Consider the following 22,483-nt stretch of genomic DNA (forward strand, 5'->3'; position numbering starts at 1 on the left):
GAGGTGCCCAAGGACCTCAGCTTCTACAGTCACTCTATCCAACTTTTCGCAAGGAATGAAAGAGAGGAGAAAAAGCAGCAAAGTCCCAAGAAAATGGTTAACACTATGACTTCTACAATGGTAGATACATATGTTTTATTTGAGATATGGATCATAAAAATTGTGAAAATCCATGGTAGTTTTTCAACACAAGGCCATAAAATAACTAAATGCTAAAAACCCATCAACCTAAACACAGAGGAAGCAACTATTAAGAGAAAATAAGTAACACACTGGATTTCCACAACCAAGAACTAACTTTCTCATCATCTGCTGATAGCATACATTGCTAAACAGAATTTGTCATCTAATAATGCAGGTAGTTCTTTAATTTCAGAAAGCTTAATATGCTAACATACTACACAAAAGAGCGTGCACAGTCTATCCAATCCTGAAGAGGTTGGTTCTGAAGAACAGAGAAATCAGTTTATTTCATCCTAAACAAGGCATAGTATATAGATGTTGTTGTTAAATTGCTAAGTTGTGTTCCGACCCTTTGTGATCTTATAGACTGTAGCCCACCAGGCTCCTCTGTCCATGGGATTTCCCAGGCACAAATACTGGGGCAGGTTGCCATTTCCTCCTCGAGAGGATCTTCTTGACTCAGGGATTTAACCCACGTCTCCTACACTGGCAGGTAGATTCTTTACCACTGAGTTACTTGGGAAGCCCTTATGGTACACAGTAGCATCATCCTAAAGAAAGGTGACTTCTGGGTCAGTGAAAGTGTACCCAAGATCAGAGGGTACAGACTACATCTGCTGAAAGGTCTACTCCACAGTCACTCACTTGCTTCTCTCCGAATGATTCTGTGAAACTGTTCAGTCCTGGCTGCAAACAGATATGGCTCTAAAGCATTTGAGAAGTGAGAAAACCAGTTTATAGTCTTCATAAGGATTTTGTTTATCACATTCTCTTATACTCACAATCTTCAGTGACAACTCATTAGCAAGTTATGAGAAAGTATAAGCAATTAGTTTATACCAAATCATATTTCTGGTTAAACATTTTCTGCAAAGAATACTTGATTACTTCCATGATTTTACTTCGTATACTGTGAAAGTAGACAAGTGCTAAGTGCCCAATTCTGTAAGTTCTGTCACTTCATTAGAAGCAGTGTTTACTTTTTTTAGTGTGTATAAAGCAGAAACTGTCCACAGAAAGAAGTGTACAGTTGAGTGCTACCGAATGTCCTATCTTGTTTCCACATCCCTAAAAAGGTCCAGAATAAGTATCTTTCATGAATTAGATTTCAGAGTGAGCTGTCATTTCATAGCTCAATGAAATTTTCATTGCATATTAAAAACTAGTCATGATTAAGATTTATCAAGTGTTTACTACATACCACTCACTACACTAAACAATTTCTTTGTGGTATCTCATTGAAATCTCTCCGTCTCTCCACAAGGGGTACTGTTATTTCTCACTTACTGATGGGGAAGCTGAATGAGGATTTAAGTGACTTGCTCCAGCTTAATCAGCTGGTAGGTGACTAAGATAGGAATTCAGGTCCAACTCCCAAACTGCCTGAAGTTAACCATCATGTTAAACTTCCTCCTCACATATAATTAAAGACATGACCACATATATGTAATTACATGCATTTGCTTGACTCCTTCACATCTGCAGGCTCCAGAGGGCAAAGGGATAATGTCTGTGGGATTCCCAGAACCCAGCTCATAAGTCTGGCATTCAGTAGATTGCAAATAAACTTTGCTGAATGAATAAAAGCATATATTTATATAAAAATCACACATATGGATAGGAATATACCTATATTATAAATATATTCACATATCCACATGAAAATCCTCCCCAGAAAAACCTGATGTAAAAGATAATCAGACTGTTCTATTTCTTCTCTTCTCAATAACATGGTTTAATTTCCAGATCCTTAGGGAAAGAACAAATGAGTCACACTACGGCATAGGGAAAGACATGAAAGGTGAAGCTATAGAAAGGGAAAATGACACCAAATTATTTCACAATTCATTAAGAGGCTAAATGTTCAGTGCAAAAACTGACTTGCCAAATCAATAATTTTTAAGAACAATTTAGTGGAAGGAAATAAGAGATTAAGAAGGTAAAAAGGACAGGAAATTGATTTAAAATCTCAAGATATAAAAAAACCATAGGCATATAAAAAACCATACTGCCTCTCACTTGTTTTTGGAAGAAGCCAAGTATGACTCAAGTACGAAACAAGTATGACTCAGCAATTCATATCTCTTTAAATTATCTTTCAGAGTTACCACACTTCCTGAAATTCCTGACTTAACGTGTGCAGTCTGTGGTAAAATACTACAAGGAAGTAAGCAGCCCTTCAAGTTCTGCATCTCAAATAACATCTGGACACCAGCCAAGACTGTATGAGCTTCAAGATCAGAAGACCTGGGATTTCATCTTGACTCTGCAAACCAAATTCAAAATCTGGGGCAAAGCCAGAACCTCTCTCCACTCTATGAATTATCATAAGAAATGACACTAAGACCACCTGCCTCCTTTTGCACAATCATCAATATTCTGCAGGTATGAGAAACATAGAAGGGTCTCTGAGAAAGAGGGAGGGAGACAGAGCACTCTGAGCTCTCTGAGGAGAAAAAAAACAAATATAAATGTGAAGGATAAGGACTTTGACTTGGCTCCTCACACAAGCACTAGGTGGCCTTGGGAACAAGTCATGCTGTGGACAAGGGTCTGAGGCACACCTGTTCTTCTGTAACCCAAACATGTTTCATTGTAAGGCTCTAGAAAGCCAGTGTAGGGAAGGGCTTGGGGGACCAGCTCCAGATTGACAGGGAACACACGTTTTCTTCCCAATGTGTAATGATCCCATCTCTGGTTTAGGAGTGCTGTGGTCAAAGTATTTATGACTATAGGCTACTGTATATGAGAAATTGTAAAGAAGAGAATTATTCTGTGTACCGGAATATACACATATATTAACCTTTGCTGACTGTCAAGCATGATGAGATAGAGGCCTTGGCTGAAAATGTTAAGCATAAATTAGAGGCTGTGATACTGGGGGAGTGCTGGGGGATTCACATAAAAAAATAATCTGTCCAGGGAGGCTAGAGTAGGAAGAACATGGGAAGGGAGGGTCACGGAGGTGGAAGATGGGATGCCAAGCCCGATGGAGAGGATCTGGCTCTGCATACAGCACCTAAGCTTCTGGCTGTCAATTCATACTTCAAACCACACCAGGAACAGAGAAGAAAAACCTTAGGCAACTGACCTGTAATGGAGGCCTCCTAACACTTAAAATCTGGTGAGTACCCCCTCTGACCAGAAACGCTGCTCAGACCTGGCCTGTCAACTGTAGACCCAAATAAATAAGGGAACCAAGTGACAGAGACCCTGTCAGCTCTCCACCCTCCCTTCCCTCTGTTCCCTTCCAGTTAAACAGAGGTGCAGGGAAGGAATAAACAAATCTGAAGGGAAGCCAAAAAAACCTGGGTTTTGGTTCTGATTTCCTAAGCATCAGTGAGGCAAAAGCTTCCTAGTACCATGGAAGGAGGGCTTCCCTGGTAGCGTAGCAGTAAAGAGTCTGCCTGCAATGTAGGAGACATGGGTTTGATCCCTAGGTTGGAAAGATCCCCTGGAGAAGGGCATGGCAACCCACTTCAGTATTCTTGCCTGGAGAATCCCATGGAGAGAGGAGCCTGCCAGGCTACAGTCCATGGGGCCGCAAAGAGTCGGACACAAGTGAAGTGACTTTAGCATGCACACACCATGGAAGGAAACATAATTAGGGATTCTGAAAATCAAACTCTTTGTAGACAAGGATGGTGTGATGTTTATATCTGCCCCAGCCCAGAGCAAGTGCTCTGCTGCTGCTGTTGCTAAGTCGCTTCAGTCGTGTCCGACTCTGTGCGACCCCAGAGACGGCAGCCCACCAGGCTTCCCCGTCCCTGGGATTCTCCAGGCAAGAACACTGGAGTGGGTTGCCATTTCCTTCTCCAATGCATGAAAGTGAAAGTGAAGTCGCTCAGTAGTGTCCGACTCTAGCAACCTCATGGACTGCAGCCTCCCAGGCTCCTCCGTCCATGGGATTGTCCACGCAAAAGTACTGGAGTGGGGTGCCACTGCCTTCTCCAAGCAAGTGCTCAGTAAATGCTTATTAACAAATAAAATGGAAGAAAAGAACACAATTTGGTCTAACAAGTAATAGTGCATGCTGAAGGGGAAAGGATTTTCAAAAAGGATGTTTTGACTGAGACGTGCTTGGAAAGTAATTAGCTCTCTTTTACTGTGTGGCAGATACAGGGCCACATGCTTGAATTTCTTGTGAATCCTCAGAACAACCCAACGTCCTTAAATTTTCCTGTTACTCCCACTTTATAGACAAAGAAACAAAATCAAAAGATGTCACCCCTTTCTCCTAAGGCCACCTTGCCATCAAAGGGCAGAACTAGAATGTGGAACAACGGAGTGTGAATCATTTTAAAACCTGTCCTCTTAAGCACATTCCAACAGCTTCTTCATCCTACTACTTCATCCCACTTCATCCTACTTCCCAAGCCAGCACCAGACCCCAGGGCTGTTGTCCAGACTGACTGTCCTAGGAATGACTTGCTACATCCCTAGCAACATTTACAGATGAAGCAGGAAGCCAGACAAGGGCAAGATGACTCACCCAAGGCCCCTGGACATTTTCAAGCTAAATCTCAGGTGAAATTCCAGGCTATTGACCTCTGCTTTCATCACCAAGCCATGGTTCTGTCATTCAGCACAACCGGAAGAATGTGACAGAGGACGGCACATAAGCACATGAGCAAACTCTCTGCCTGTAATGTTTCTGTTATAACCCCAACCGGCGATGCTGCCCTTCTGTTACCCCTATCTTAGAGCAGATGTCTCTCCCCTCCCAGAAGTGCTCTACATTGTGAAACAGAGTTCATAAAGCCCTTTCACTGAGCATGCCAAATGAAGGAAGACGATTCACCAGTCACTCTCCTAAGCCCCTAAGTGGTCAGCTGACGGAAATTCTTTACACAGCTCAGTTGTGCCCATAAGGATGGGAAAAATACACTGCAGCAAAATCAGAAGAAAGAAACACACCCCCTCACTGCTTTTACTGTGAGTATGAAAAGGTAAGACACTCTGGGACTGAAGGGCAAGCAGAGGGCAGGTATGGCTTTGGGGCTTTACTTCAAGAAACTGAAGCTGTTGTTGTTTAGTTGCTAAGTCGTGTCTGACTCTTTGTGACCCCATGGACTGTAGCCTGCCAGGCTCCTCTGTCCATGGGATTTCCCAGACAAGAATACTGGAGTGGGTTGCCATTCCCTTCTCCAAGGGATCCGAAAGCAGCAGGGTAAAGGATGAAAATCCTTCCTCTGCTGACCATGAATTCCTCACGAGGCCACACCCTGGCCTTCCTGTGTTTGGATGCCAAGGACCTGGCACACAGCTGCTGCCACCCTTCCTAAGGCCACCTCCTCAGAAAAGCCTTCTCAGCTCCAACCAGCACAGAACAGAGCTCAACGAGGCCCCATCACAACCACATCAGCAGCAACTCTTTTTCTGAAGATTTATTTATTTAGCTTTGACTGCACTGGGTCTTTGTTGCTGGGAGGGTTTTTCTCTAGTTGTAGCAAGTGGGTGGGGGGGCTACTCTCTACTTGCAATACATGGACTTCTCATTGCAGTGGCTTCTCTGGTTGCAGAGCACAGGCTCTAGGGCACCTGGGCTTCAGTAGTTGCAACACGCAGGCTCTAGAGCATAGGCACAGTGATGGTGGTGCATAGGGTTAGCAGCTCTGCAGTATGTGGGATCTTTCTTGACCTGAGATCAAACGGGGGTCTCATCCACTGCAAGATAGATTTTTAACCACTGGACCACCAGGGAAGTCCCAGCAGCAACTGTGACCACAGCACATCTTGATTTACCTGATCGCCACCTCTCCCTAGTCTAGACATTCCCTAACAGCAAGGCTATCTCGTGCATCTTTGAATCCCTGAGAGCCAACACAGCCCCACAACACAGTAAGTTCTCAGGAAATGCGGGCTGAGCCCATGGCTGTAGGGCTCTGCCATCAGCCTCGTCTCATTTATGCAGCTATTGATAACAACAACAACAACAAAAAAAACAGCTGAACTGGTTGATTCCAGTAGGTTGTAAGGGAAAACCACTACCATAAATGACAGGACTGATAGTCACAATGAAGTCTGTAAGCTGCCTCTCAAGGCTGAAACTGATTTTTTTAAAAAAAATGGAATTTGATGGAAAGAAGAGATAGGCTCTTCATTACATTTCAAAATAGGGCCACTAAGATAAGATTCAAAACAGTTTAAAAACTACCTATAAATAAATACATAAAACACAGCTGTATAATAATAATATTTAAAGAGACTCAGCCTAAAGTCAATAAACATGGGGGGCAAAGTGTGTGTGCTAAGTCGCTCAGTCGTGTCCGACTTTTGTGACCCTATGGACTGCTGCCCGCTAGGCTCCTCTGTCCCATGAATTCTCCAGGCAAGAATACTAGAGGGGGTTACCATGACCTCCTCCAGGGGATCTTCCCACCCCAGGAATTGAACCCAGGTCTCCCCGATTGCAGACAGATTCTTTACCACCTGAGCTACCAGGAAAGCCCAAGAATACTGGAGTGGGTAGCCTATCCCTTCTCCATGGGGTTTTCCCAACCCAGGAATTGAATTGGGGTCTCCCCACTCTGGTACTCTTGCCTGGAAAATCCCATGGATGGAGGAGCCTGGTGGGCTGCAGTCCATGGGGTCGCTAAGAGTCGGACACGACTGAGCGACTTCACTTTCACTTTTCACCTGTATGCATTGGAGAAGGAGATGGCAACCCACTCCAGCATTCTTGCCTGGAGAATCCCAGGGACAGGGGAGCCTGGTGGGCTGCCGTCTATGGGGTCGCACAGAGTTGGACACGACTGAAGCGACTTAGCAGCAGCAGCAGCAGCTCCCACACTGCAGGCAAATTCTTTACCGTCTGAGCTACCAGGGAAGCCAGGAGAAAAAGAGGAAGTACTCTTTGGCTACTGCAAGCTTATGAGAGGTCAACGGTGAGATGCTGCTCTTCCTGTCGCTGCTGCAACTGCACGTGATAGTGAGAGGCCACGTTGTTGGGGGCCAGAGTGAGGTACTCCGCCCATGGCAAAGGTCATGAGGAAGGAGGCTCGACATACGCAAAGGCGGGATCGAGCCTCAGGAGTCCCCCTGGAACTCCTCGAGCATCTACCCCCATAACCAGAGCCTGCCTACTTTACTACTTTGTGCTCACCTACACCTCTGACTTTACGGGGGGCTGTCCCCCACCACCTCTTTTGGAGAAGGAGTTAACTTAGAGCTCCAGTTTATAATAATTCCTGGGCGTGATAAGAGTGTTTTAACCTACAAACTCCTCTGAAGGTTCTCTAGCCTGCCTGACAGGCTCGTCCGGCCACATGTGATTGCTCACAGCCTCCCAACCGTGAGAGGCACAAGATGCTTTAAACCCTCTAAAAACGGGTTCTTTAGAGAAGTTAGAAAACTATTAGTATAAGTATAACGGGCTGATTAGAAATTGTATTGGTGAAGGGTTTTTCATTTGTTGAGCCAATGTTTGTTGCTAAGTCTCCACATCCCCTGCCCTTACACACATTAATGAATATATAGAAGAAATAAGTATTAACCTTTGATATTAATCACGTTAGACCTTAGGCTAAGTAAATTCTTTCCTTAGCTAAAACCCACTACACCCTCACCCTGTAGGAATGTAACTTTATTTGGGTGGCGTCTGTTTTGAGAATAATCAGCCCTGGAGAAATAAGTGTCCTGATTGACTGACCGCTGTCACAAGGAGAGGGTCGTAAATTGTCAGCAGGCCCCCCTGGCCAGAAGATGATGTAACACCCCTAAGACCTCTGTATACATTTGTGTGAAGCACCTGACTTTAATAAAAGTCAGGACTGCTGTCCCCACGTGACTTTTGTATAACATCTCAGTGTATAAAAACAGACTCTGGAAAATAAAGAATTGGGATCAGTTTCTCGAAATACTGGTCTCCCCATGTCGCTCTCTTTCTCACTCTGGCTGAGTCTCCATCTGGAGCGCGGAACCCACCATGCTTACTAATTATGCCTGGGCTTCTAAGATCCGACCGGGGAGGCCTCAGTGTCTCCTCTCCTTCGGGAGAACGGAAGGACGCCTGCGGCCTACGTAAGTGGTGCAAGCTTCTTGTCTTGAAGTTTTATTGGTCTCCCGCGTAAACCAAGCTACTCAGCCTCTTTTCTCCACTGAATTTTCCTACTGAGCTATCCTCATCCTATTACTCTTTATATCTTTGATAAAATATTTAAATAAATAGGTCGCTGACGCCGTCCCCGCTTCGAATACCCTGGATCAGCCGGGGCAGGTCCCCGGCACCACGTGGCAGAAGGGGGACAGAACCAGCAATGTTGAAAACCAAAGCTGGATGTACCATATGCTTGCTCTTTGCCAAATGTTGGTCTAAGTAGCTACCAACACTCTCAATCACAGCAACTCTGTCCCCACTGATGAAAGAAGCAAACCTGAGTCCCAGAGTAGTTAAGTGACTTGCCCAGGGTCACATGTTAACCACAGTGACAGGAACAAAATTCAAAAACCCTCGACTGGATTCCACTGGCACAGCCTTTAATGGCTACCACAGTCTGAGACCCAATGACAGAGAAGGAGGGAAAAGGACTGCTGCACTATTATTTGCATCTATCAGGGAATATAGATAGAATGCTGTGTACATTTCTGGATGCTCATGTAGAAAAGGGGACTTTTTTCCCACCCATATTATACAGAGGACTGTAACCCCAGTTGCCCTGAATTAGAATCCAAGTTATTCCAGGTGCAATTGAAAGGATGGGGATGTTCATCTAGAAAGAGAAAGACGAGGGGGCACAGGCTGTGAATGTTTTGGGGGGTCTGAAAAGCTTGCATGCACAAGACAGAAGCCATGTTCTGTGTCCTCACCAACTGTGCAATGACGACCAGTGAGCTGAAGCTCTGGGGGCGAAAATATTCGGTTGGCCATGGAAGAACATCAAACAGTGGGCACATCTGATGACACAACTAGATGCCCTAGGTATCAGAGCGTTCTCGGGCCCAGGACGTTTGAAGCTCAAGGGTGCAGGACCAACGTGTCACTAGGATCAAAACAGGAGTCCTACAGTGGTAGGGGCTGCAGTTTTTCATTTCCCACCAAGATCCACTGGTCCTCCAAACTAAGAGAGGGGGCCACGATATATCTGGGTGTCCCGCTCTGTCTGCTCAGGAGTCAAGAGTTATAACATGAGACTCGAGGTAATATTATGAACAAACACAGCATTTTTACCACCTTTGAAATAGCAACTGGAATTAGCATTCACTCTTTTCAAGCAAGAAGCATGTGTCTGGATACTGTGTTTGAAAATTCGTTTACAGGATCTAAATATCTGAGCCATATATACTCAAGCTTATTTCCTCTATTTCTCAACAGTTTTTTGTGGTTGTTGAATGACCAACCTTGCTCCACAACCACAAAGAAAAGTGGCTATAGATCAACATCAGCTGTTCCTCTGGAACAATTTCCATCTTCCACTAGGGAGAAGAAGATGAAATTCTTTTCATAAACATGGCCTCAAGGGATTGATGTTGTTTGATCACTCTGCTTTTCCTTTGGGACTTACTAAGTATAATTTACAACCATAGTAATTTATTATCAAGTTTAAGTCAACTTCCTTAATATTTTCATGTCTTTTTCATTTTGAACACCAGGTTACTTTTCCATCAAACTGATTTATTCTAAACTGTCCTCATTGAAAATACGTGAATAAAGGGTCTCATGTGAGATAAAAATCCTTAACCAACTTCTCTGTGCACTACTACCTACAAGTGGAATTCCAGGAATGTGAGCTGCGCTGAATAGGCTGCCAAGGGGGTAGTTGATGGGTGAGACAGTCTCAACTCAGGAAGATGTGATATTTACTGTCTCTTGCCAGGCTTAGACAAGGCCAGTCTCATGCCATAGGCAGAGGAGGTCTGGGAAACAGGCTAAGCAGGAGTCTAACATTTCTGATGCACAAAATTCATTGATTCATATAGTGGTATGTGGCCAGAGGAGGCATTATTGGGACAAGGAACAAATAAATGCAGAATTTAGAGGATGGACAAATTCAAGTCCAAGTTCCAAGTCCAATCACCCAATGGCAAAAACAGGACTGACCATGAGGCACCTGCCAATATGTGGTCCATTTTGACCTCGGGTCAGAGGTTGGCACGTGTCCTGTGTGACAGGCAAGGGTCAGAGGTGTGTTCTTCAAAACATGCAGAGTGCAAACTCCAAACCACAACCAGCACAACAGGAGGGCTTATGTTTTCTCTGGTCAGTTCCACACCACAACACCGCAGCCTTGCAAAACAACACATTTCCCAAAATGTCTAGAGCTATATGATCTAACTGAACAGTCAAACTCCACATTGACAAAAACAGAACAAACAGAATCTCTGGCTAATAGCATCTGACAAGCATCAGGGATTCATTCAGAGGAGGAATACTTTTTGGGAAACTTTATTCCCAATGGACTCTAATGAGCCACAAAGCAAGATTTTCATTGTAAGGATGACTACGTGATATGTTAACAAAAGGTAAGGATAGGAAGAATATTAGGCATTCATTATTTATAAACATCATTTTCGCCTCCTCTGCTCCCAAAGGCCAACATTTCTTGTTAATTCTGCTGAATAGAAGCATATATTTGTATGTGTGCAGTTGTTCAGTCATGTTCAACTCTTTTGCAACCCCATGGACTGCAGCCCACCAGGCTCCTCTGTCAATGGGACTTTCCAGGCAAGAATACTGGAGTGGGTTGCCATTTCCTCCTCTAGGGGATATGCCCAACCCAGAGATAGAACCCACGTCTTTTGCACTGGCAGCTGGATTCTTTACCACTGACCCACCTGGGAAGCCCGAAAAGAAGCATATAATCTTCCAATTACGTAGCAAAAAATAATTAAGAAAAAGAAAAAGTAAATCACTAGCACAATAGTACTTTTGGGGTCTAAAGTTATATTTTCACATGCAACATTATCAGATCTAACTTGCCAACAATTTCATGAGATAGGTATAATTATTCCCAATTTGTATATAAGGGAACTTAAGGTATGTCCTAACCTTAGAGAGATTCCTTTAAGATCAACTGGTAGAGCTAAAATCCACATTACTTTGACTAATTCTAAGGCTATATTTCTTTCCCTTAGGACAGAAAAAAAGCTGCCCAAATGAAACTGTGTACCTTAAGTGAGAGTGGCAAAGATATTACAGATTACTCTATCCTTTTGTATCACCAGTGAACCAGGGTACCATGGTACCCCGGGTATGGTACTAGGGTAGTGAAGTAAGGATGTAGGTGTGGGAAATCAGGATGCTAGATAAGTGCTATATAGTCTTTGACTGAAAGCACCACACTTCTGGGGGATTGCCAGTGGCTCAGTGGTAAAGAATCTGCTTGCCAGTGCGAGATGTGTGAGCTCGACCTCTGGGTCAGGAAAATCCCCTGGAGGAGAAAATGGCAACCCATTCCACTATTCTTGCCTGGGAAATCCCATGGACAGAGGAGTCTGGAGGGCTACAGTTCATGGGGTCACAAAGAGTCAGACAAGACTGAGCGACTAAGCATACAAGCACCACCACACACTTCCAGAGATTAATCTGGGTTTCTAGGTAAAGTAACTACAAAGGAAAACACACACACACACATACAAATTACTTCTTAATTGGGTTAAAAAAGTAGCATCAGCGGCCACACTCTGGATTGCACCTGTGTAGAAAGACAGGCTGTCAACCTAAGCAGTTTCGAAAATTACACACATGCATGCATGGACACTCCCCAGAACCTTCTACCAGGCAAGATCAAACTGACCCTCACTCCATATGGCCAAATACCTCCGCCTCTCCTAGGATTTTGTGTACAAAGCATACAAGGTGTTACTAGCCAATAAAATAAACACTAATGATTAACTTTTGCTCCCTGGAAGTCACTGAACAAGAAAAAGGTATTCCCTGAATAGCCTCTGCCTACAGAGCACTGACTGTTCCCAAGTTCCCCAAAGAAGCTTGAAAAGTATTTGCCATTATGAGTTAGTCTTGGAGCTAAAATATACACATGACACTGAAGAGGTCCGTTTCTGGGTTGAAATGTTTACTTTGGTTCAAAACTTACCATGAAAATATATGTTTTTAACTAGCTTTTGCTTTTGAAACACCTCCAGTATGAACAGTGATCAAACTCTCTTTGATTCGATTCTAGGTATCTGGAACTGGCTTTATTACAGGACCAGGTTCTTTGCTAGGCGCTGGAGACACACAGCCCTTAGGGAAGAAAGGCAGATAAATTAAGACCTTGAAGAGAAATGGGAGTTTAAACCAGCTCAGGTGAGAACTATCAAGAGCTGTGAGGAACTGCTGAGCTCAAATCCCAGACTGAAGACAAGGCCAGAGAGGTGAGCTTATTTTCCCAGAGGTCAGCTGATTCCAGCTGCAGCAAGTGTAATACTGAGAAGCTGAACAGAACTTTGCATAGACTCATGGGCCCCAAGGAAACAATTGGAGCTTAGGGCCTTCATGGTGGCTCAGCTGGTAAAGAATCTGCCTGCAATGCAGGAGACCTGGGTTTGATCCCTGGATTGGGAAGATCCCCTGGAGAAGGGAAAGGCTACCCACTCCAGTATTTTGGCTTGGAGAATTTCATGGACTATACAGCCCATGGGGTCGCAAAGAATCGGACACAACTGAGCAACTTTCACAGGGCCCTCCAAGGAAGAAGAGTCGTGGAAACCCCCTAGCCCACTGGCTGGCACCCTGAGGAGCTATATACATCTAGCCCTCACAAGGACTGAAGCTGAGCTTCAAATCACCTCAATTACTGGCTAGAATAGCTAATATGATATGTAAGTTTCCAGAAGCAAAGATAAGCCTGCTCTAGAGAGAGATTCCACTCTCCAGATCTCAAACAATCTCTACAGTTTATCTCACACAATGTCTGGTACTCAATCAAAAATACTGAAGCATATGAGAAAATAAGATGTAACCAAAACCCAAGAACGGCACACAACAGAAGCTGGTCAACTGAGTGGCATGCTATGAGAGTTATCAGATACAGACTTCAATATATGATGACTAAATATAAACTCATATATAAAGAATGGATAAACAACAATATAGCACAGGGTACTGTATTCACTATCCTGTGATAACCATAATGGAAAAGAATATGAAAAAGAATGTGTGTATATGAATATATATAAAGTATGCATATATACACATATATAAAAAGAATATATGTGTATATATATACATAAACTGAATCAGTAGGCTGTACAGTGGAAATTAATATATTGTAAATCAATTCTACTTCAATAAAATAAGAAAAAAATACATATATACGTAATGACTAAAAAACCACAGTGAGATAGCACTATACACAGACCAGAACAGCTTAAATTAAAAATACCGACAAATTTCAAGTGTTGATAGAGTAGTTTTTGTTCTATCTCTTTGGTTAAAAGAAATACAGTAAATACAATAAGCTGTCAGTATATGTTAAATCGTAATGCCAGATACATAGGTCTCTGTTATGCTATTTTCTGAACTTTTGTAACGTTTCAAAATGAAATGCTGAAAGGAAGAAAAAGCTGTGGTCACTGAGTGATCAGCAACAGTTAAATTATTTTAGCCTTCAGAAGTCATGTTCAAGAGTCTGTACTTCATTTATTCTTTAAACAGAGGAGTGAGAGCATTAACCGTATTCTCTATGAAGATCATTCCAGCTGCAACAAAGCAGAAAGAATGAAGCCAGGGAGCCCAACTGGGAGGCTGATGTGGTAACACAGAGAGGCAACAGTGGCGCTGTCAAGATTTGAATGATAGAGTCTGAGTTTGCAAGGGAATTGGGGTTCAGTCCTCCAAACTGGTGAATTTAGTCCCAGTCAAACCAGGAAGCAAATAAGGCCTCTGTGACAGAAACCTACAAGGCTAATGATTTATAGAGCAAAGACAACATCCAAGATCAGAGCCTGGGACTGTGAAAACAAGAATATATGGATTTTTCTGTAAATCCTTAGAAGCAACACAAGCAATTATAAAACTGAAAGCTAATAAGCACTCAGCTCGACAACAGATGGTCACAGAAATACATTCACAACTTGCCAGAATTTTGAAGCCTTGTGCACCCTTTCCAAACATGCAGATGCTTTCATCTAAGGGGAGAAAAAAATTCTATTTCTGCTTCTGACAGCAAACGCCAAGTCACATTGTGCCAGTAGAGAATGGCGTCTCCCAACCTCAAACCCACCGAAAATTTCACAATCTTACTCTCACGTTAGAGAGATGGGTTGCCTTTGACCACTAATTCCACCAGCCCTGCCAAGGAAACCAAAGAGGAAATGACCATTTCTGAAGAACTCAGCTTTTTAATCTGCCCCCCAAAAAGGAGATTTCTGTCTATAGATTATTCATGAGCAACTCATGTGTTATTCTGTGAAGAAAAAACAAGCATATCACATAAATTTATGCCTAAATTCTGAAAAAAAAGAAGGCCGGAGGCACAGAGTCTGAAAATTTCTTCAACTACTCTGAGCTGTTTAACCTTTCACTGAGAAGAGATCAAAGAATTAATTGTCTTTATCACTACCTTTTGTAAGTTTTCAAGAGGTTAAGGTTATTAAGTTCCCAGTCTAGCTAGTTTGGGTATAAATATATATTCCTGGATCTGACTTATGAATGTCTAGTTTGCTAGAGATAGGATTTTTAAATGGCATTTCCCCCCCCAATCTGTTCACACAAGAAATACTCAGACATGTTCTTTTTAAAGGAAGTACTTCCCACTCGCACACCTAATTCTTATAGTGTCTAAATCATTATATACGCTGAGAGAGCTTGGCTTTAGAGGCAGAGTAGCCCACTAGCTGCAATCAATAGTCCTCCCGTGCCAGAGAAGGTAAAATTTAACTTAGTTTTGCTACATTCCCAAGGTTTATGAACTGACATACTGTGGAGTTCAGGAAATAATCACCAAATGACTCAACTTCCTGATTCAGCATTCACCCAGAAAACATCCTTCTCATTTTCTCCAAACAATGTTCTTCAATCAAAATTTCAGCCAATGAAAACTCAGGCAATTAGCAGCACAATAAATACCATCTACCAGATCTCACTAGTTATTAACAAACATTAATGAATTTTCCTAGTTATTTATATATCTCATTACTTTGATCACATTTATGAGGCTGAATATAATTTCTAAAGTTATAGGCAGATTTCCTCAAATCATTATCACCAAAACGATCCAGCAGCATACAAAATGTCCACGGACATTTCTACACAATGCCTTAAGGTTGGGGGAAAAAAAAAAAAAGATGTGCTTAATATTCCTTGGGGAAATTCCAAGATTAATTTCAATAGTACATAAATAGCCAAAACACACGAAATTCCTACCATAATCTGCCCAAAGGATGGGTGTAACCTTTTCATAATACATATTCTGAGACTAATACTCACTGGGTTAATCGTTTCTTCAGCAGAATGGTGAACAGTCCACCAGTCTGAAGTCCACTCCCAGGCGTTCCCTACTATATTGTATAAGCCATAACCATTGGGAGGAAAGGCGTCAACCTGAAAATTTAAAAAAGGGGGAAATGTTGTCAATCTACTCACCTTGTCTAGAAAGCCTCTTTAGTATAAAAATGCACAAAGACCTCTTACTTCAAAGTATGAATGTGAATTTTCATTCCAACAGTGAAAATACAATCTGGCCAATATAAAAAAAACAGAAGAAGATATTTTTCAGCTTTGAGTTCTCAAAGGGAGTTCAGAAACCTAAGAAGAGTTTATGTTACATGGTAAGAAAGTCAATGAAATAATTTTTAATAGAGAGACTAGTATTGATCACAAGTCAAATCTGTATCTCATTGAGAAGTGGCAAGTAAATTATCTGTAGACCTTCAGAAGCATAAGAGAAACAGAATTATACCCAGTATCAGTCTTGTCATCACAGCTGAGCTCTGCTGGCCACAACATCTTTAGGCACAGAGAGACCTCAGCCAATTCTGTCCTTTCCACCAGCCCCCTCCAACTCACCAGCTTATCTTTAAGCCTGAGTCATTATTGTCAAAACACTGATGGGACTTCTTATTACAGAGAAACTGTGAATTCATTATCAAGTGCTATCTATAAAACAAAGAAAGTTTGCAATCCCTGGGACCTGCAACTATGAGGTAAGCTGCATGGGCTCTTCAGCCAGCAATTACATCACGTTCAAAGGTAGATCAGACAGTCTGCCACATAGTTATGTCACAGACATGATACCAAAGTGCAAAGCTTGTGTACAAAGGAAGGTGGGGAGGAGGACCAGAGAAAAACCTTTGACTGAATAGTAAATGCATACAGAACAAGTTTTGCTATTTTAGGGACTCAGAACTTTTTCCTAACATATTTTACAAGAAATGCTCATACATGAAGGAAACTTTTATTTTTTAAGTGAAAAAAATATTAATTTATCGTTGAGATTCTTTTTAAAAAATCTTTTTGTAAGTTCATGTTTTTTCTCAATTAATGAAGTAGAACTAAAAGGAATAAAATTAATTTCCTACTTGGCTTCAGAAGGTTTTAGATCTACACATAAATATGGAACCATGTGATATGTGGGCAATCCAGGGCACTTCAATAAAGTTATGACGCTACTCTGAAAAAAAATTAATCCAGATGATGGGGAAAGCTGAAAATTTTTACCATTCTGCTTCCAAACTCAGCATTCATTATGGAAACAGCAGTACCTATTCACTGCTTCATTCAGTAATTCCATGCATGTCGACTGAAGGCAGAAAGGGTTTGATGACATAGACGTGAAAGAGTTTTAATGAGGGAGAAAAAATGATGATGCCAAAAATTAAAAATATCCAATCTAGAAAGGCAGGGTGGGATTAGTAGGGTAAGAGAATGAAAGAAAATATGCAGAAACTCCCTAGAGGGAGAGATTTCGAGCTGAAGATGAACCCTCCTCCACAAAGGTAGAAGCATCTTATGGGAATCAAGGTCAGAGGTCAAAAGTCAGAGAGACAGTGAAGGAGAAGGGGTCAGAGGCATAAACTGTTCTTTTAAGAATTTGGAGATAATGAGGAAGAATAAGACAGAAAAATAGTTGGAAGGAAAAGAAGAAAATAATTTGTTTCAGTGAAAAGATGGGAAGGAGCGAGGGGTATGAGAGCAACTGAAAGATGGAATGAACGAAGTGGAGAAGTGGAGGGAGGAACCATTTCTCAGGCTTAGAGAGCAGACTAATGGAGGTCAGCCAGCCTAAGGTCTTCATTACATGACAACACACAACAAATGCTGGGCAAGCAAGTTAGCCTACGAGGTGCTGTTAAACCCTAAGATGAGGAAACATTAATAACAGCATCTACTGAAAGGTTTGAGGAGTTTTCCTTCTGTAAATACCTGGATGTTTAAGTGAGGTAAAATCTGGAGGTCACCACTCCCAAAATTACCACATGAGAGTATAAAAATTTTAACTGCTCTTTGTTCAGTTAATCACACCAACCAAAACCTCCTTCCAGAAAGCTCAGAAGAAATACTTCCAACATGTTTATTTTCAGGTGAATGAGCAGATATGCATGAAAACCAAAACATACTAATAACTTACAACAGAGGCCCAATCAAACAGAAAACCAATTCTTTAGGTTCACTGCGGTCAGAATAGTTCACTAAATTTAAAACCAGAGTGAAACTAATAAAATAAAACAGCAGATGAGGGAGATATTTCACTGTAGTCCATCCCAGCATTGGAAGTTCGATCCCTGCTCTCAAGGGACCAAGGCCTGTGGACCCAATAAGGAAGCTAAGGAGAACCTGAGATAAACAGGTGCTGGTTTTTTTCCTCTTCAGGTCATATTTCTCATGTCAGCTCCTGGTAAATGTTCTAATTTTGTCTTAGGAACTTCCATGGCAACTTCTTCAGGTAAGTTCTGTTGAATATCCTCCAAGGCAGACATCTGCTACACATCCCCAGTTAAATATTCCAACTCTGCTGTTGCTGCTGCTGCTAAGTCACTCCAGTCGTGTCCAACTCTGTGCAACCCCATAGACGGCAGCCCACCAGGCTCCCCCGTCCCTGGGATTTTCCGGGCAAGAACACTGGAGTGGGTTGCCATTTCCTCCTCCAACGCACGAAAGTGAAAAGTGAAAGTGAAGTCGATCAGTCGTGTCTGACTCTTAGCGACCCCATGGACTGCAGCCTACCAGGCTGCTCCGTCCATGGGATTTTCCAGGCAAGAGTACTGGAGTGGAGTGCCATCGCCTTCTCCACTCTAAATATCTGTAAAGTATCTTTATTTCATACGGCAATTGTTATTTTCTGAGAAGATGCACTGACTTGAGAATAAATGACTTTTTCCTTGGAGGTTCATCTGTCTAAATAGTGATGTGAAATTCTGTAGCCATTAAGTGCTATAAAATATTCATAACTGTCCAGTACAGATTCTCATGGTCTTTTGACTGACAGGTGCTTATGTAATTTGTCTGGTCTATCAGAAGTCTATGCTATATATGCTTCAAGGCTAAGTGTCCTGCTTCTACATCACGTGTCACCTTTCCTGGGGTCTCCTAAGCATCTTCATCAGGCTCCTTACTGTGTTCATCCTGCAGCGCAGGTTCTGCCAACAGTGGCCCATGAGATAACAGCTGCCCTTCTTACCCATGTACAGTTTGAGAAAAAGGTTGAGATCTCTTAGACCCCAAGGTCTCTAATAACTCATTTTACTGAATAAACCTATGTGCCCCTCAGAGTACAAGCTATCCAGAAGGAAACCTGAAAAGAACTAACTTCACTTTGCTGTATAGTAGCAAATAAATTTTGCCTCTTTTGAAAAATACATCCAATTCCCACTGTTTGTGTTGGTGATTTTATCATATACCTAACTCATACATATGAAATTTTAGAAGCACACACATGTGAGTTCCTGTGCCTATTTAAAGGCAACATATTCTCATGTAACTTTTTTTTACATTACTTCTGCACCCCTGCAAAAACAACTGTAATGTTTTAACTATATGGCTCAAAGTATGTTTGAAGTTCTGAAAAGTCAAGTGTCTTCTCATCCTTCATCTCTTCCAAAAACTGTCTGTCTTTTTCACTTGTTTATTATTTCAGCTGAAATTCTGGAATCATTTGGTCATGCTCCAAATAACATATGTGTGTTACGTTTATAAATAAATTTTGGAAGAATTATTTTTGTGTGAACAAATATTAAAAACACAAATTTTTTTAAATGACAACTGTTTGAAAGATTGTTGAAAGAATATTATCTTCTGTAACAACAAACCCAGTAAAGTGCTATTTCCCCACTACAAGACATCTTAGCTCAATGTGTCAAAAAAAACCAAAATGCTTTTATCATTATTTCATTAGTGTATGGTTCTGCTGACAAAAAAAAAAAAAAACAACAGACAGAAAGGAATACTCATGGAGGGAAACAGGCTACATGCATTCCAGAAAAGTTTGGTTATGTTTTTGAAACTCTTACCAAGAAAGGTTTCTAGTGTTTGACTCACTAATTTCACTGCTAGGAATCTACCTATTAAAAAAACCACCACACTATTAAGGGTCTACTGTATTGCACAGGGAACTCTACTCAATACTCAGAATTGATCTGTATGGGAAAAGAATCTAAAAACAGAGCAGATATATGCATATGTGTAGCTGATTCACTTTGCTGTATAGCAGAAACTAACACAACATTGTAAATCAACTATACCTCAAAAACTATTTTTAAATCATCAGAGATACAATTTAATATTTATGCACAAGATGTTGTTATTCAGCAAAAAAACATATGTAACTTTGCAAAAATAAGGGGCAAATAAATTAGGGTTAATTCAAATGACAAGCTATCCAGCTGCTAAAAGACATGTATTTGTGAAGAACTGCTAATGCCAGACAAAATGTTCCTGGTATTACACAGGGAAAGGAGAGTAGGATTTTAAATATAATAGTATGACCCCAAAGCAATATGTAAAAAATATATATGCACACAAACACAAGAAATATTTACACTGGCACCTATAAGGTAGTTAAGAGCATGGGCTTTTGAAACAAAGCGACCTGGTTCAAATCCCAGATGTGTGGCTTTCCAGCTGTGTAACCCTGGGCAAGTCAGTTAACCTCTCTGTGCCTCAGAATGCTCACCTGGAAAAATGGGGATAACAGTACCTACCTCACAGAGTGGAACATTAACTGAGATAATTCACGCAAATACCTCAGTATCATGCCTGGCACACTGCAAGTATTAACTCCTAGCAATTATTAGTACCATTAACACCGAAAATGAATGGGAGGAATTGCACCAAAACGCTAATAGGGGTTATCTATCTTGAGATAAGATTCCTCCAGGTTCTTTCAATTTTCTCCTGTGCAACTCTTCTGGTTTTTTTCAAAGTTTCTATAGTATTATAGAATCGGAAAGAAAAAGGTGTCACGAAAAAAAACGTCTTAGTATTTGCCTCGTGCTGTAGTGGATGAAGGCAGAAAGGGTACAAGACTTAGAGCGGAGAGTGAGTAACACTCTCCCTCATGTCTAGCGGTTTCTAGTGGTTTCTCCGTGCGCTGTGGCTGCAGCCCTCTGAACCTCGCTACTCACAGGCGCGGTCCCTCGGAAGCCGTCCTCCCCGGTGTTGGTCACAGGAAACTCGCCTTGCCAGATGTTGGCATAATGCTGGCCTTTCGGCTGCAGTTTGTTGCCCCAGGGGAAAAGTCTGTCAGAAGAGACACAGGCATCAGCCTGTCAAACATGCACAGGCTTCTGGCCACAAGTCAAGAAGAGGAAGGCAGTGAAAGGGAGAGAGCACACTGCTCGCTTGTTCCAAGTGAGTTATTTTATTTTTTTAATACATAAAGCTTTTAATCAGGAATTTTTTTAACTTCCACACAACCAAATCATGTCAAGCTCACAACAACATCAGTCTCTCCCGAGGCCTCAGGAGGCCTGATATAAATCACCTCACTAAAAGACGGGCTTATAGGAGGCTGGGAGAGCAGCCATCATTCTGGACTTATATGGAAGCATAACGGGGCACCATAACACCGCACTTTTTAATAAAGCCTTCACTATTTTAAGGAGCCTTTTTAGAAGCTGAGGCCCAATCGTGAGTTTTCTGTCTCATGGCTCTGGAAGCAGAGAAATACTGATGTTTCAGGAGACGCCTAAAATAAGAAACCCCTAAAAGCGAAGGCAGCCTGCCAGAGGGGCTCGAAGGAGGACCACGTGGCACCGGGATGGGGCTGCGTGGCCGGCGCCCACCCCACCAGCCATGCGCCCACCTCTGCCTGGGTGTTTCCTAAGGAACTTCACCAACGTGAGGAAAGCCCAGTAGGAAAGAGCTGCCCTGGTGGTTGTGGTTTTAAATCAACTGTCCAGAGTAAGTTCCTGTGGATTTAGAAAGAGGATCCACATACTATTAAGCAAGGGGAGACCCTCCAAGTACCTATTTTGCAGGCCTCCTCGACAGCTGTACTCCCACTCGGCCTCCGTGGGCAAACGCTTTCCCGCCCACGTGCAGTAGGCGACGGCGTCGTTCCAGGAGACATGGAGAACCGGGTGGTCCGGCCTGGGGAACAGAGAGCGCAGAGTGAGGAGGGCGGAACCGGAACTGGAAACAGGGACCGGCTCCAGCCAACCGCCCATCTTCGCCTTCACCTAAATCCCTGACCCGGAGGTGGGCCTGGTCCCCAGGTCAACGTCCCCAACCCTGCCCCCCTGCACTTCTGTCAGCCTCCACCAGGGGTCTCTGACATCCCAGGCTCCCAAATAGGTTATGGTCCCTCCTGGCACAAGACTCGAAACATTACTCCAGTTTGCTGGCAGGCCTGAACCCCCAGAGAATCTCACGTGGTGCAGCAGGGTGTGAAGATGCACCACCCAGCTGCACCAACCAATGCTTTCTTCTGTGAGGAAAGAACGATTTTGCAGCTGCTGGACATGGGGAAAGAACGATTTTGCAGCTGCTGGACATGGTATGAGCAGAAGCTTCCAGCGCTCAGCTCCTTCAGAAAAGTTGCAAAGAACCACCTCACAGTCACCAACGAGCAACCACAGCAGGAGCATAAAGGCACAGCCATGTGGGTTCACCCATAGCTCAATCCTATGGGTCATTTATACCCCAGAGCCCCACCCCCACCCCACCCCCGAGGGACTGGCTGGGACTTCCTGGACCTGCCTTGCAGTCTTGGCTTCTCCCTCTGCCCAATCCTGCTTCCTCCCCGTCCCTCCCACAGGTGCAGATCCCTAATAAATAGTCTGCACACCAAGCTCTGTCTCAGCATATGTTTCTGAAGAATCCAATCTGTGATACTTGGCTTTAAACTCTTGTCTTTCTGCTGTAGATGACTCTGCTCTATTTGCCTCACTCCAGCATATCCCAAGTAAGCCTCTATTTTTT

At 42.6% G+C, this 22,483-nt stretch overlaps 1 protein-coding gene across 2 annotated transcripts in view; it reads right to left on the reverse strand.

Moving 5' to 3' along the window:
* The window catches only part of SUMF1 (sulfatase modifying factor 1), a 95,110-nt gene that overhangs the window by 33,001 nt on the left and 39,626 nt on the right, over positions 1–22,483 (reverse strand). The window contains exons 5-7 of one of the 2 annotated variants that reach the window (XM_027522785.1): positions 21,530–21,652; positions 20,686–20,800; positions 15,554–15,667 (exon numbers count right to left, since the gene is read on the reverse strand). In XM_027522785.1, the coding sequence (XP_027378586.1) occupies positions 15,554–15,667; positions 20,686–20,800; positions 21,530–21,652 (352 nt within the window). The remainder of the gene's footprint in view (positions 1–15,553; positions 15,668–20,685; positions 20,801–21,529; positions 21,653–22,483) is intronic. The other variant, XM_027522786.1, reaches the window with a different exon arrangement.

Source organism: Bos indicus x Bos taurus, chromosome 22, assembly GCF_003369695.1.
Source record: "Bos indicus x Bos taurus breed Angus x Brahman F1 hybrid chromosome 22, Bos_hybrid_MaternalHap_v2.0, whole genome shotgun sequence".
NCBI lineage: Eukaryota > Metazoa > Chordata > Mammalia > Artiodactyla > Bovidae > Bos > Bos indicus x Bos taurus.